Source organism: Bombus pyrosoma, linkage group LG12, assembly GCF_014825855.1.
Source record: "Bombus pyrosoma isolate SC7728 linkage group LG12, ASM1482585v1, whole genome shotgun sequence".
Lineage (NCBI taxonomy): Eukaryota > Metazoa > Arthropoda > Insecta > Hymenoptera > Apidae > Bombus > Bombus pyrosoma.
The window spans coordinates 8,013,158-8,028,801 of NC_057781.1; the positions used below are offsets into that span (position 1 = coordinate 8,013,158).

The 15,644-nt window shown below is 25.8% G+C and overlaps 3 protein-coding genes across 7 annotated transcripts; 2 read left to right on the plus strand and 1 right to left on the minus strand.

Annotated features, from left to right (window-relative positions):
* The first annotated feature begins 80 nt into the window (after window positions 1-80).
* Window positions 81-13,175, plus strand: LOC122573659 (transcription factor IIIB 90 kDa subunit). 3 transcript variants are annotated; one of them, XM_043740324.1, is made up of 16 exons: window positions 102-239; window positions 316-354; window positions 607-820; window positions 918-1,002; window positions 1,098-1,234; window positions 1,504-1,608; window positions 10,726-10,875; window positions 11,111-11,204; window positions 11,283-11,415; window positions 11,496-11,589; window positions 11,674-11,829; window positions 11,907-11,992; window positions 12,051-12,288; window positions 12,378-12,552; window positions 12,637-12,815; window positions 12,891-13,175. In XM_043740324.1, exons 3-16 carry the CDS (start codon window positions 607-609, stop codon window positions 13,022-13,024), a joined length of 1,980 nt encoding a protein of 659 aa, XP_043596259.1. In that variant the 5' UTR covers window positions 102-239; window positions 316-354; the 3' UTR covers window positions 13,025-13,175. The 3 variants fall into 3 exon arrangements, with proteins under 3 accessions (XP_043596258.1, XP_043596259.1, XP_043596260.1); XM_043740323.1 differs by having other exon boundaries at window positions 81-354; XM_043740325.1 differs by lacking the exons at window positions 102-239; window positions 316-354 and having other exon boundaries at window positions 684-820; window positions 895-1,002.
* LOC122573660 (BTB/POZ domain-containing protein 3) lies at window positions 1,782-9,961 on the minus strand. 2 transcript variants are annotated; one of them, XM_043740326.1, is made up of 7 exons: window positions 9,513-9,961; window positions 7,430-7,711; window positions 7,183-7,330; window positions 6,899-7,115; window positions 5,258-5,444; window positions 5,016-5,194; window positions 1,782-4,897 (listed from the first exon to the last, which is right to left on the minus strand). In XM_043740326.1, exons 1-7 carry the CDS (start codon window positions 9,607-9,609, stop codon window positions 4,433-4,435), a joined length of 1,575 nt encoding a protein of 524 aa, XP_043596261.1. In that variant the 5' UTR covers window positions 9,610-9,961; the 3' UTR covers window positions 1,782-4,432. The 2 variants fall into 2 exon arrangements, with proteins under 2 accessions (XP_043596261.1, XP_043596262.1); XM_043740327.1 differs by lacking the exon at window positions 9,513-9,961 and adding an exon at window positions 8,312-8,599.
* A 441-nt stretch (window positions 13,176-13,616) lies between the features above and the next one.
* LOC122573662 (COP9 signalosome complex subunit 5) lies at window positions 13,617-15,528 on the plus strand. Of its 2 annotated transcripts, none has more exons than XM_043740330.1 (5): window positions 13,617-13,731; window positions 14,123-14,302; window positions 14,390-14,624; window positions 14,699-14,893; window positions 14,969-15,528. In XM_043740330.1, the coding sequence occupies exons 2-5, from the start codon at window positions 14,151-14,153 to the stop codon at window positions 15,419-15,421; spliced, it is 1,035 nt and encodes a 344-aa protein (XP_043596265.1). In that variant the 5' UTR covers window positions 13,617-13,731; window positions 14,123-14,150; the 3' UTR covers window positions 15,422-15,528. The 2 variants fall into 2 exon arrangements, with proteins under 2 accessions (XP_043596265.1, XP_043596264.1); XM_043740329.1 differs by having other exon boundaries at window positions 13,668-13,808.
* The last annotated feature ends 116 nt before the right edge of the window (window positions 15,529-15,644 follow it).

A 15,644-nucleotide genomic window follows, 5' to 3' on the forward strand; every position in this document is an offset into this window, starting at 1 on the left:
ACAATTACATGAAAGTTAATGTTACTTTGAAAATTACATTTACATTGGTACGATGAAAAAACTGTATATAGTTATTTAAAGCAGTGAATATATGCGCATATCTTTTGTATCCAATCTAATCCTTATGTTATGTTTGTAATGACGCGTCTGCTTCCAAACTATTCGATTAAGATTTTATCAGACGAATATTAAACTTATCCTGATTCTACATATTTTTATGTAAAACAGAGTATAATAAAGTGTGATATTATTATTATGTCATCATTATTTAATAAAATTATTTAACCTATAATACGTGATATGTCATCATTTCAGTAATTTAAAGTTGAACATAAAGAATATAATACAACAAAGGTAATTTCAAAGTATGATATAAAAATTATTGTTTTTTCTTTATTGCTCAATATATTAAAAGTAATTCTTTTATTTATTTTTTAAGTATCTTGCATAATTTAGGGAAACATTAATAAAATTTCAATATTTTAGTTGCACATTGATCTGTACATATTTTGAATCATAATAAATAACACAAATTATGTGAAAATGTCGTCTTAAATTCTTAATAATAAAGATTTCCTTTTAAATGATGGTATTGTCATTTAACAGATGTCTGCGAGTAAGTGTCGGAATTGTGGATCTACAAATATTGAAACAGATCCAGCCCGAGGAGATGCTGTTTGTACAGATTGTGGTTTTGTGTTGGAAGACCAACTTATTGTTAGTGAAACAGCTTTTAAAGAGACACCATCTGGGAATATGATGGTACTTGGTCAATTTGTTGCTAATGATAGCACTGGTGGAGCTACAGGATTTGGAGCTAGTATGTTATTTTATAATAAATATGACATTAAATATTCTTTATTTTCTTATTACTAGTTTCCATCATCTGTCTAGTTTAATTATTTTTATGTTCATAGCATATCACGTCAATGGAAAAGAATCAAGAGGAATAACATTGCAAAATGCAAGAAAAGGAATAACTCATTTATGTATGCAATTACAGTATGTAAATTTTTTCTATAATACAATCAGTAAATTATTAATTTCATTTATTATATTTTATAAAATATTTAATATGTATTTCATTTTGTTACTAGATTAAATCAACATTGTATTGATACATCTATGAATTTCTATAAAATGGCATTGAATCGTCAGTTAACTCGTGGGAGGAAGCAAGCACATAATCATGCAGCTTGTGTTTATATTACTTGTCGTACAGAAGGCACTGCACGTATCCTTTATATTTTCATAAAATAAAAAACAATATTTTTCTTATAATTATTATTCTTGAATTTATTTTTGCTACTTTATATCTATTTCATAAATACAAAGTATTTGGTTTGGTGTGAAATCTTATTGAAATATAAGTTCTGTTTATGATATAAGTCGAAAGCTATCCTAAACTGAAAAGCAAGAATTATAATAAATAATAATATAAGTTTCTTTTGTTATGTATGACAAGTTTTCAGAAGTAAAGTATATACTTAACTAATTATTTAGATATGCTTATTGACATCAGTGATGTGCTGCAAATTTGTGTTCATGAATTGGGACGCACATATCTGAGGTTTACGCAAGCTCTTTGCATCAATATACCTTCAGTAGGTAAGCACTTTATAAATTTGCATGTTATAAATTTTTATTTCTAATTTATGCCTGTACTCAATTTATTTGCTCTCATTTAAGAACAAATTAACTAATTTTTAAATATCATTAAATGCTACATGACACATACATAATCTTTAACTTTTAATAAAATAAAAAAGTTCGATTTGCAATTAATTAGATTGACGTGTTTTATTCTTCAGATATAAATTTTCTTATTTCGTAAGGTACTTTTATCAGAAACAATAGTTATTGTTACATTTATTACCGCTTGAAAAAGATTATAAACAGTGATTTCTTACATACATTATCGTTGTATTAAATGTTAAATTTGAAAAAATACAAAATTAAATACTTGGTTAACTATAGTAAAAATTTGTTCATATTTGAAATATTTCTAAGTATTAAATATAACATTTGTGTCCTCACATACACTTAGTTTTTGAAATATTAATTCAAAATTTAGCCCTATCGTATACAAGATGTACAAAAAAATTGAGAATGCTAAAGCTGAGGATAGAAACCTTAGAAACATGTAATATTCATCATAACAAGCAAAAAGCTTTTAATAATCATGGGTCAAAAACCATTAATTTCGGAGTTACGAGATGTTTATAGTATATAATAAACCAGCTGCTTTGTTGCCAAGGGATATTAAGTTTATTTCCGTAAAATCCAAAACCAAGAGATAAGAAAAATGCCGAGATTTTTCAACGTATATGTATTTCTGTAAGAACAGGCTCATATTGAGCATATATTGTAAAGATAATATCTTACTGACAAAAAACTTTGTAACTCTGAAATTAATAGTTTTTGAACCTATGTTTATTAAAAATTTTTGCTGAGTGCTCCTAAAGTCGTATTCAACTTTTTTGTTCACTTCGTATATTACTAATAATCAAGAAATCTGAAGTACTTTAATACATAAAAGTATAATATAGGATAACTATTTCTGTGTAAGATTTTTACATTTCTTTAAATTTATTGCTTGTGTAGACATTTTCAATTACACTTTTCATATTTTATATTGTAATGTTAATTTTTTGATTTTAAATAATATCAAGTATTTAAAATGGAGAATACAAAACTAAATCTCTTATTTATTAGTAATAAATTAATCTAACTTAAATCCAAACTGAAATTGTTCGCTGAATATTTTAATATTGTTTTAGAAGTTAATGATATAATTAATATCTTTTTTAATGCCAATATTAAGACAGAGATGCTCTCAAAATTTACTTGTTCCTTTTTTTGGCACCAGCCAGTCATACTAGTAGTAGGAAGGCATTATTTTGTACATTTTATTATTATTGGTATTGCAATCCATTGTACTTTTTTAAATAGTATTTACTATTTTGCAATGTAGACTTTGGCGCCAGATTCTATAGCATTACTGGATACAATATAATGTTTATTATAAAAAAAAAGTAAGAGAGTTATATATAATTAGTATATGCTTTATCTTGAAACTATACTAGAATATTTTTCTACTTTTTACATAGATTATAGTAAATTATAAAATTATATAAACATGATTAAAATATCGTAGAATGTACATATAAAGTATTGTTGTGATTTTTATATTGTTTACAAAAACGCCATTTTGCTTTAAGGATCTACATTTAAACATTCTTTCTAATAATTTAGCAATCATTTTTTGCAGTACATAATTTCATATATTAAAGAATCAATAAATCTAAGAAAGTAAAATGTATCTCCTCTCTTATGAATATGATACAAAAAACAAAATAATAATGTTACAATAAAAAACAAATATTATTTTGTATAGGCAGTTTCAATTATAATACTATTCTAAAATTGCTTATAACGCTTTCCAATAAGTATAGTATATTCTAAAATACATGATATATGAATGCAACATTAAATCAATATTACTTATGTTAGTAAAAACAGTATATTCTCCTCCGTAAAACGATAATGTACATTGTTCATTTAAGATTCTAAAGCATTTCAATTAAAAAAAATTATAGATTATATATTAGTATTATATTTAATTGAGAATTAATTAGTCGAGATAACAATATAGTTTCCAAAATTAATTGATCTTTGCTTATTTCTTTATATTATTATTTAACAATAATTTTTAAGATAGTAAATCCTTTTAAATAGCACTTATTAACTTTCTCAATTGTTTTCTATCAATTTAAAAATCGTTTTTACATCTTCTTCTTCAAATCTAACAAGTATTTTATATACTTCACTTGTTGCATATTTACAAATAATGTTTCAAGTATTTAAGTTACTTAAGAAATGTAATATTTTTTTGGAAGAAACAAAGCATAAATATGAATACATCAAAAATTGTAGTAGACACACTCTTCTGCAAAAATGTAAATTTAAAATTTAATTTTAATTTAAATATAGTAAACTATTTATTTCCTTAGTTTAATACTGCCTTATTATTTAATATAAAAGCAAATAATAATTTTTATATATATATTTGACTTTTATTTTGCGAAAATAAATTTTTATGAAATTATTCATATTTATATTCAATATATTATAAAACAAAAAGTTTGATACAAGTCTTTGAACTAAAACAAAGACATTTCTTTTTATATTTGATTAATAGAATGATAATAATAGAAATAAAATTATAATTTTTTCTGCAAACTGTTCATTATGATTTTATACTAAATTCAAAATATAAATATTTAATATTTTTTAGAGTGCATCTATTACACAATATTCGTCATCGATTTAAAAATATTATTCAAAACAATTATACAAAATCTTGAACAATGTCAAGGTACATATTTTTAGAGACCAGCAATTAAACCATTATTTCTGTGGTAAATTTCCATCAGTCATCTACTGGTGGTCCATAAAAAATTAACTCGGGTATTTGCCCTCCTTGTACACCAGTACCATTCGTACTTTCCGAACTGCATTGAAATTGAAAATTTACATTACCAACTGTTATCTCTGACATTCCTTCTTGACCGAAGTAACTTAGCTCGCCTCCGTCTAATATTACACTAGCGGTATAAAAGCATTCTGGCTCGATTTGGATTGGATTCTCAAAATATACATGAAACGTACTACTCGAGCCATCCGAAAAAAATTTCGTACTATTCTCAGATAAGACACATCCCAATCTTTTCAGTTCGATTCTAACATTATAATCTGCAGCACCAGATGAACTTCCATAAAGTCCGAAACCAACAACAAATATTCTTTTATCAACGCTAAATTGAATTGAGTCACATCTGCCTCTGTAACGCCACTGATTTGATCTATATGCACATGACTGAAACCTATGACACACCTGCAAATAAGACATAAGAAATTTTAGTTTTATTACTCTATATATAACTTATGCAAGCTGTTATGAATAGTTGTTTTACATTAAACCTAAATAAATGATTTTGTTTTATAGTACTTACTTGAGTTTTTAAACCTTGTCGAGGTTTGGTAGGGAAGCAAAGTTGAGGTTTATTACTAGCAGTAAAATGCAAAAAAACATCAATTGTTTCTTGTTGTGTTAAGATTCCAGTCTGAGCAGCACTATTGGCAAATTCTTCCAAATTCATAGCAGGAAGTCTAATTAAATATAAAGCAGATCCTAGAATGAAAAAAGCACTAGTGATACTAGTTTTTGATTTAAAATTTTAATTTAGATATTTACCTAATAGTCGTCTTTGATTGGCTGATGAAGGTTCAAGTTCTTGCCGAATACATTCTGCAGTAGCCCATCTTAATGCAGCATCCCATATATGTATCTCTTTACAGTTTAATGTTTCTCGAGAAAGCACTGATTCAAGAGTGTGGATATCAATATCCACAAAACCATCTGATCTTAGCGCCATTTCTGCCTGTATTACATTCAATTTTATATATATAAATTTAGTAAAAATATATATTATCTTTTAACGAAAATTTAATTATTAAAAAAAGGATATATTTCTTAGGAATATATTTTCATTGATTTTATGTATATTGTATAAATTACTTAGAAGCCAAAGTGATCAACTCTATTTCCTGAAAAATACTTAATTTTAGTATTAGAATATATGATTAGAGTTTAATTTTCTAAAAATTAGGTGATTACCCATGATGTTATTAATCAATTTGGCTTCTGCATGATACATATGTACATATATCAATCTTATATCCGAAACATCCAAAAATTATATTTGTGTTCTTTCTAAATTTAAAAGTATTTTTAAAATTCTAAAAATTCTTTAAAAAATATTAAGAATATTATCAAATACAATTAGTATATGTAAGATATAAGAAAATAAAAATATAAATATAAAACTAATTTCAATGATTTAGTTAAAACTTAATCCTTTGTTAACATTGATATTCGCTATATTTACTAAAAAAAATGTTTATTATATGATACAGGATACAATTCAAAAGTAGAAACAAATTTTTAAAAATCTATTCTAAATTATACATGATATTTTTATGAGGAAACTAATTTTATAATTTTTTGAAAAACATTTAATTTAATGATGATATAATTTATTACAATTAAATATTTTATGAATACTAGTGTAATAGTCATATATGTACATAAAAAATTAATTAAATAAGTATGATATAGTATATAATATTACAAAAAAATGTTGTTGAACTATTTTATTTTTATACTTTATAAAATTGCTTATTATGTATTTAATCTTTTGTAGTATTATCTCTAATAATTAATGAATGGAATTTTTATAATGAAGTTTAGACGAATTTTGATTAAAAACGTATTTTAAAAATTAAAAAAATATATTTTTATAGCTTTTTGTCAATCAGTCTTTCAAATATTCACTCAATTTAATTAAAAAAGGGATAAGCAATTCTATATATCTTGAACTTTTTAATATACAGAATAAATGTTATAAATTCTTTAAGTAATTATTGGACTAATATTACATGTTATTTTGGAAAAATCATTATAATCATTTCTGTTGTGTTCATATTCTTCTATAAAGTTATCTTCATAAGTTACATTTTGTGTTACTTCAATTTCTAACTTATTATCTGCAAAATAAGGTTCACTTCGAGTTCGAAATAATGAAAACGATAATTTTTTGTTATTAAGTTTAGAACAACAATTGTTCTCAGATAAACTGAAGCAATGAGATACTACTGATAGTCCATTTTTTATATTTCCATAATTATTAGTTTTCGTAGTTTTCTGAATAAATTGCTGTTCAGAATCATGTAGTTTGTTGTTCAAACAGTTTGAAGAGTTTGATTTACTCTTTAACGTGACATTTAAATTATCATTAAAAGTAAGAGACTTCAACATTCTTTTATTTAAACTTACTTGAGCATCTATAACTTCCCAGCAACGTTGCATAAGATCTGGTTCTTCGAACAAACGAGATTGACTTAAAAGTAAACATGCATTCTTTGCTGTTAAACTTGTTTCTAAATAATTAACACATGCTCTTGCTAAATGAGGGACTATATATTTTTTAGCAACATAGAGTGTTGCTAACACTGTGTCGGCTTCTAATTGTACTTCATCACAATACATATACCTGAGAAAAGATAATAAAATAAGTAGTGAATAATTTAAGATGTCTTCATCAAATTTAAAACATTTACCTTAATAGAGCAAGAAAAGCAGCAGGCTCTACATCTGGTACTTCTATATCTCTTTTATTCTCTGCTAGACCACCATAAAACATAGCATAAAATACAGAACTACCAGTGGCCAATACATACTTATGTGCTGGTATAGTTTGTATGTGACCTACATTGAGCAATCAAATATATTATTATTTAATATATTTAATACATTAAATTATTTTTACTGCTTGTTCAATTACTAAATGAATTTATGATTAATTACCTGGGCTGCCAACAATAAATATAATATCAGCCATTAAATGATTGTTAAACATGGCAGCATTTCGTTCACGAACTGTAGGTTTTGTTGCCTGCCAATTAGGATCTTGTGTACAGTCTTCAGGTGATGACAAATTCAGTTGAGTTAAAGGAGATGATAAGGAAGACAAAGGTGAAGCAGGTGCACTAAGTGGCTGGTTTATCGTTCCTTCGCGTTGTAATACAATGGAAGAAGATAATGGGCTTACAGTAGGTGGTGAATCTGATACAGGAATCAGTGATTCCGCTAAAACATATATAATATCAATATGTTAGGTTTAGGTTAGGTGAAATTCATTTCTACCTAGTATTTGTTTCTTTTTTTTGTTATCAAACAACATATTTAGGCAAAATTATTATCTTATTATGTTAAAACAATTTAGCATACAGAACATTATATAAAAAAATTTAATGGATTTAATGGAATAAAATACGTTTAAATATTACTCTTTTATTTATCATTTTTAGTATCATTACATAAAGATTAAACTTAAAAATGGATGAGTAAATATTATATAAAAATTAATTATAACAAACATTAAGCATATGTCAAAGTAACAATAGTAAAGTTACAAAAAGTAACACTATTCTATATTAATTTTCATTAATTCATTAGCAGTACAATTAATAGATAATACCTTTATATAAATATATTAATTATATTAAGCTAGAATATATCGAAAACTGATATTACCGATTGTATAACTTCATCAACAAAAAATATTTTTCATTACTAATAGAGGTTATGCAAGACAATAACTGTAATAAGGTTTAAGATCTCTAAATTAGATTATTCTTCCTACAATTAACCAAAGTTTGTTTTCGTACATCCATTATTTTTATTTACCATCGCTTTAAGATGTTGTATAATCTATCACCTTTTAGCGACGGTTCAATTAAAACGAATGCAAAGCAAAATCATCAAAATTTTACCGTTAGTGTACATTATTCCACAGTTTTAAGAATAATTTTAAATAGAATCTTTTACTTCTATCATAACATAGTAAATATTTGCTACCACTGTAGCTTTAAAGACCACTTCTCATATTCAAACATTACGAACACAAATATACACTTATGTGTATGTAATATACACTATACACTTAAGGAAAATTCATCTATAGGTATAAAGACTTCGAATGATATTAAGTTCGGTTTGTTCCGGTTTTATTCGTATAATTTCGTAGAAATTTTGTGGTGCACGTGATACGTATGTCAAATAAATTCTTATGAATGTATGTATACATACATATTATAGGGTTAATATACTTTTTGTATGATTTCAAATTTTTGTTAAATTGGATGTATCTTTAGTTATTACAAAAAAATTTATTTATTATATAAAGTGGTCAGAAGATTTTATAACAATATAATAATAGAAATTATTTAAAACAGAAAAGTCAGTTCGAAATTTTTAAAATATATATTTGGTTTAAAATAAAACATAGGTTAATAAGTATTATAACGCTATTATCGATTTATAAATTTTTCTAATTTTAATCTTTATGTTTTAATATCATATGAATAATACGAAAAATATGATCGAAATTAAACCCTAAAAATATGTACAATATTATTTTATTTGATTCAACATTTTCTGATTCATCGAACATTTATCGTAATAGACGCATTTTATGAAAAATCATAAGATTTAAATAAAATTACGTATAGTTTAACACTATAATATTGTATATTTGAAGTCTGTATGTCACGCAGTTTCGTGTTATATACTACTTTGTAAAATATATTTACTATTTCATCTATCATTCATAATTCCTAATTGATCGAAATTATTTTTAAAGAATGCATTTCCAAATAAAATATTTCAAAGCTCAAAGTAAATTAATTAAAATGTTGTTAAAATATCATTATGTGTTTCGAAGTGAAAATAAACATTATGGAAATGATAAAGCATTACTCGGATATAGCTAAACAAAATAAAAACAATTCCATTTATTCTTATTTCTATAATTCACTTTAATAAATGCATGGACAGTATATATTTAAGGTGCATATTATGTTTATTTATATCTGTAATAATCTCTCACCGTTTAACCATGGATTAGTCTGTTTGACTGTAACGTTGTCCTGGAACCGTTTCATTGGCTTCGTTGATATTTTCGAGTAAAGATTTGACATCGCCATTTTCACTTTTTAAACTTGATTGCCCGTTTTCTCTTCAATTGCAACACGGAACGATTTTGGATTTCATTTACATGGGCGCCATGTCAGACGGGCGCTGGTTAGATAGTTCCGTACGTCGGTCGATAGGAAACTTAGGGCACGCGCGTCCATATATCTGGTGTTTCTCAAAAACGCAAACTTCAATCTGCGCAGTATGTGTATACAGGGTGTTCGCTCTAACGTATGATTTTTCATCTGTTTTGCAATTATGTACTGTCTTACTAACTGGCCATCACCATCCTCGCCATTTCTTGAAAGTATCTTCATGGAGCGTAACTCCGGTGTTACGTACATATATTTCTCTCATTTTGCTTACCGGAGTTTTGACATTCAATTGTTTTGTATAAAACATCTGGAATTGAGTACCAAGTATTATTATCTTGCTCTATATTTTTATCTATTTCACATTCAAGCATAATTATTGATGGTGTAAATTCCTCCCTTGTTAATTGGTCAGATTCAGTACCGATTCGTGGCCAGTTACCAAGATAGTATTGTAATAAAAAATGTTAACTATAATCTATTTATAATGAGTCAACAAGATATAAGGATAATGAACATTGAAATAAATTCCTTTTTTAGTGTAATATGATCAACAAGATCAATATGATCGAGACTAAAGAGGAAAAAAAATATTTAAATTCTATTTTAATACGTTGTCCATTCAGCATAATATATTGTTCATTTAACAGAAATAAAGTTTACTTAACAATCTTTTTATTATATTGCTGCGAACAATTTGAAAATTGTGCGGAACATTAAAGTGAACACCATGTATATTTCGCAAGTGATGTCCACTTACAAACAATAGCGTACAATACAAATGTAATTTAATGGAATAAATATTAAATAAAAACTTCAGGAATTATATAATTACTATATATTTTATTCTTTTTGTTATTTTACTTTCTACGTTTAAGTAAGAATAACATAAAAGTGTATTATATATTATAAAAAGGAAATTCTTGGCAATTATGTTAATATAATATATTATGTTAATAAACTAATAAAATGAATTTGTTAATATTTGATGAATTTTTAAATTTAACACATTGTTGACATTATTTTTCTTTATAGATCCATGTTTATATATTATGAGATTTGCAAATAAGCTGGAGTTTGGTGAAAAAACTCACGAAGTATCAATGACGGCTTTACGAGTAGTTCAAAGAATGAAAAGGGATAGTATTCACAGCGGACGTAGACCATCAGGATTATGTGGCGCTGGTATTAGAAAAGTTTCATTTATTCGTAATCTAAATTTTATTTAATTTTAATATAAATACTTAAGTTTTAATTGATACATTTTAAAATTTTACATATAATGCTTGCATTAACGTTTGTTACAAATTCACCTAAATATTTAAAAAGTCAAAATTGTATTATTAAATATAATTAAAAAAAAAGATCATTGAAATTAAATCGATATTAAACAAATATTGCGATATTTCTTTTACATTAGCTTTGCTGATGGCTGCTCGATTACACGAGTTCAATAGGTCACCGGCGGATATTATTAAAATTGTAAAAGTGCATGAATCGACATTACGCAAGAGGTAAAAAGTATTCAAATAAGTTTTTTTCTAAGTAAACGTAAAAATTGATAACAAATTTTTATACATTAACATTTATAGGCTTATAGAATTTGGTGATACACCTTCAAGCGCATTGACTCTTGAAGAATTCATGACGGTCGATTTGGAAGAAGAACAGGATCCTCCAGCTTTTAAAGCAGCACGAAAAAAAGACAGAGAAAGATTACAAAAGGTATAGAATATTTTTATTTTATAATATATATACATAATACATACATAATTAATTATGCATAATTTGTTGCTTTTTCTTAGTTAAACATAGATACAGAAATAAATGAATTGCAAGCAGAAATTGACAAACAATTAGAAGAACACAGATTAGGAAAAATGAAAAAGCGCAAAGATGGTAATTGTAATAATAATTTAAAAATTTATGAATTATTTTATTGTTTTTATTATAGAAAAAAACCATAAAAATTTTAATTTCCAGCTGCTTCTATAGAAAGAGCAGATACTGATAGATTTATAAGGGAAAGTAATTTAGATGTAATTAAACATTACGTTGGAAACGATGTAGATGACCCTGACAGTGATATTCAAGATTCCGAAACGAATAACATAAACGATCGATTAATTACTGGATTAGGCAAGGATTTAAACAGTTTCTTAAATTTTATTATAATGTTATATTATAAAATTTATAATACGCCTAATTGTTTAAAGGACCTAATATTGCTTCTATGGGTCTGATATCAACAAATGATCGAGAAAATGAAACAAAAGAATCAGTAAACACAAATTTTGAAAATGTAAGTAAAATTAATTTTAATCAAAACAATTGTTATTCATTAATGTTTTCTACTTAAGGATACTGGAGAGATTGATGTTGCTGATTTAGATGACGAAGAGTTAGATAGTTATATTATGTCAGAAAAAGAAGCACAGTTCAAACACAATTTATGGAATAAAGTGAATGCTGAGTATCTAAATCAGCAAAAAGAAAAAGAAGAAAGACGGCAGAAAGAAAAAGAAGAAGGTAAACCTGAGAAGAAACGACGGCGGACTACTAAACGTAATAAAAATCAAGTACCTGCAAATACTGCAGGTAATGTTATAATATTCACTACAAATTTTATAATATTAATTTTTCATCAATTGTTAAAGTTTATTATGTTCATTTTATAATTTTATTAGGCGAAGCAATTGAAAAAATGTTGCAAGAGAAGAAAATATCATCGAAAATTAATTATGAAGTACTGAAAAGTTTAAACGTTAGTTTAAATAATTCAACCAAAGAACAACAAAAGATCGAAGAGCCAGTTCAATCACCGAAGAAAGAAATGAATACTTCGTCAAGTTCTAATAAAATGTTAGTATATAATATTTTTTATTATTTTTTTATTCTCTACAAGAAACGTATCTCTACAATAAATATCAATGTTTATATTTATAGATCTAATATTTCTAATTCATCAAGAATCAAAGATAAGCCAATCACGCCAATAGTAAAGAAACCTCATGTAGTTAAACCTCAAATTCAAAAAACAAAAAAAGAAGTGCAAATGCCAGTTGAAATAGAAACTAATACAACTGAATCTATACTTCCAAAAATGGATACCTCTTGTGATATGGGTAAGTTATTAATTTCCACTCATGTAAAATTTCTCTTGCTTGATTAAATTAATTATACTTCTTTTTACAAAATAGATGAGAGCGATGATTATGTTGATGAGGATGTTGAAGCTGATCCCACAGAAATGACTGTTGGAGAAATGCTTGGACATCATGGATCAGAAGATGAGAATGACTTTGGATATGGATATGATGAAGAAGATTATTAATTAGACTTACTAAGTTAATATTAAAATCCTAAAGATGAGTTTAACATTTATGAAATCATTATTTATTTATTAGAATATCATTTTTTAGGATTTAGTAAAAAGACTGTGGTATATAATGTAAAATAAAGCATTTACTATTCTTAATTTATAATTCTGTGAATTTTTTATTTAATTGCAACAACATCATAATAATAAAATGATATAGCAGTTAGGGTCCAACCTCTTGAAGATGTCATTAAAACGCACGCGGCATAGAAAAATTAACTGCGTCGCGCTACATTTACGAAACAAAATTTATGTCTATAATATCTTTTTCTATGTTATTTAATACTTTGGAGTTAATCGTAAACTAAACTTTGCAGTCTGCTTCTTAGTATACTTATACTTAATATTTTCCTTACACGCATATTGGAGATACATAGTATCAGAGTAATAATAAACAAGATAGGTTAAAATCTCTCCTTGTGACTAGGAAAAAGATCATCATATTACATAAACTATAATATTAGGTATTGTATATAACATAAAATATTCAATTAATACTTACCGCAAAATATAATAATGAAAATTTTATTGGTAGATGGCGTTAATAATACGATGTATTGAAAGACGTAGTGGTGGTCTATCATTTATTATATTATAGTATTGTTCAATTCGAAACAAGCATATGACGTAGTAATTCAAAGTGTTGTGATAGAAGTATAGGAGTATGATTTTGAATTATTTTTAATTTTCGTATTAGGCGGTTTAGTAAATTACTAAATAATTATTAAAACTTATAAACGTAATTTATCAAATATCTATACTTGTATTAAACAGTCACAGAATACATTCTCATATTTGAATTATGTAAAAAATCAGATTTATGCAGTGATTTAAGATTTATATACTGTTTCATAAAATATTTATCATTTAATATATGATCAGTAGAATAATTTTATTTATTTTTTCATAATTAACAATTGTTTTGATTATAGTTGGAAAAGGTCTTATCCACATTAAATAATGATATATGTATACATTCAAGTATAATATTGAGAAAGAACATGACAAAATACGTATGATAAGTCTAATTTATAATTTCTTTATTTATTTTAGAACTTAAGCTGTTGAATATAGATTAAATATGGCAAGCACTTCTTCTGACCAAAGTACAATTGCCAAAAAAACATGGGAAATGTCAAATAATATTGAAACAATTAGCACCGTCGATGAGATTTATAGGTATGATCGTAAAGAACAACAAGATATATTAGCTGCAAAACCATGGGAAAAGGAGTATGTTATTTTTTAAATATTCGTATCAATATAAAGGTATATTTTTATGATCTCATTTCCAACTACACATTTTTGATCATATTTCAGTCCTCATTTTTTCAAAGATATAAAAATCTCTGCATTAGCATTATTAAAAATGGTTATGCATGCTCGTTCTGGAGGAACTTTAGAAGTAATGGGTCTTTTGCTTGGAAAAGTTGCAGCAAATACAATGATTGTTATGGATTCTTTTGCATTACCTGTAGAAGGCACAGAAACAAGAGTTAATGCTCAAGCACAAGCTTATGAATATATGACAGCATATATAGAAGCAGCTAAACAAGTACTTCTTAATTATTACAGATATAACATGTAACAACTGCCTATAATGTAATATTTATTTTCCAATTTATTAAGGTTGGAAGACAAGAAAATGCTATTGGATGGTACCATAGTCATCCTGGCTATGGATGTTGGTTGTCGGGTATTGATGTATCTACACAAATGCTCAATCAAAATTTCCAGGAACCATTTGTTGCTATTGTAATTGATCCTGTGAGAACAATATCTGCGGGCAAAGTTTGTTTGGGTGCATTTAGAACATATCCAAAGGTGGTATATATTTGCTAATATTTATAATACATGAAAGAAATAATAAATAATAAAAAAAATATTTGATATAAAAAGGGATATAAACCAGCAAATGAAGAACCATCTGAGTATCAAACAATACCATTAAATAAGATTGAAGATTTTGGAGTTCACTGCAAACAATATTATTCTTTAGAAGTTTCTTATTTTAAATCATCATTAGATAGAAGATTATTAGATTCTTTGTGGAATAAATACTGGGTGAATACTTTAAGTTCCTCTAGTCTTCTAACAAATGCTGATTACACTACTGGGCAAATATTTGATTTATCGGATAAACTAGAGCAGTCAGAGGTTGCACTTGGAAGAGGATTTATTTTGGGTGGAACAGATCCTCATGATCGCAGTACTGTAGAAAAATTAATGAAAGCAACAAGAGACAGTTGTAAGACTACTATTGAAATTATTCATGGATTAATGGCACAAATAATCAAGGACAGATTATTTAATCAAGTTGGGTGTAATACTATTGAATCTCAGCAACAGTAAAACGTATATATAACGCGTAATAATTACAATAAAAAGAATGATTATAATCTACGTAAGTTGTAATTAATATAAGGAACATTCTTGATTAAAATATAATAAAAAAATAAGTTTGTCTTTATATTTTTACCATGATCATAATTATCTTAATATACATATTGAAATTATTCTTGCATAAAATAATCAACAAAAATTGTAGTCTAAAAATAAATGAAATAACTAAATA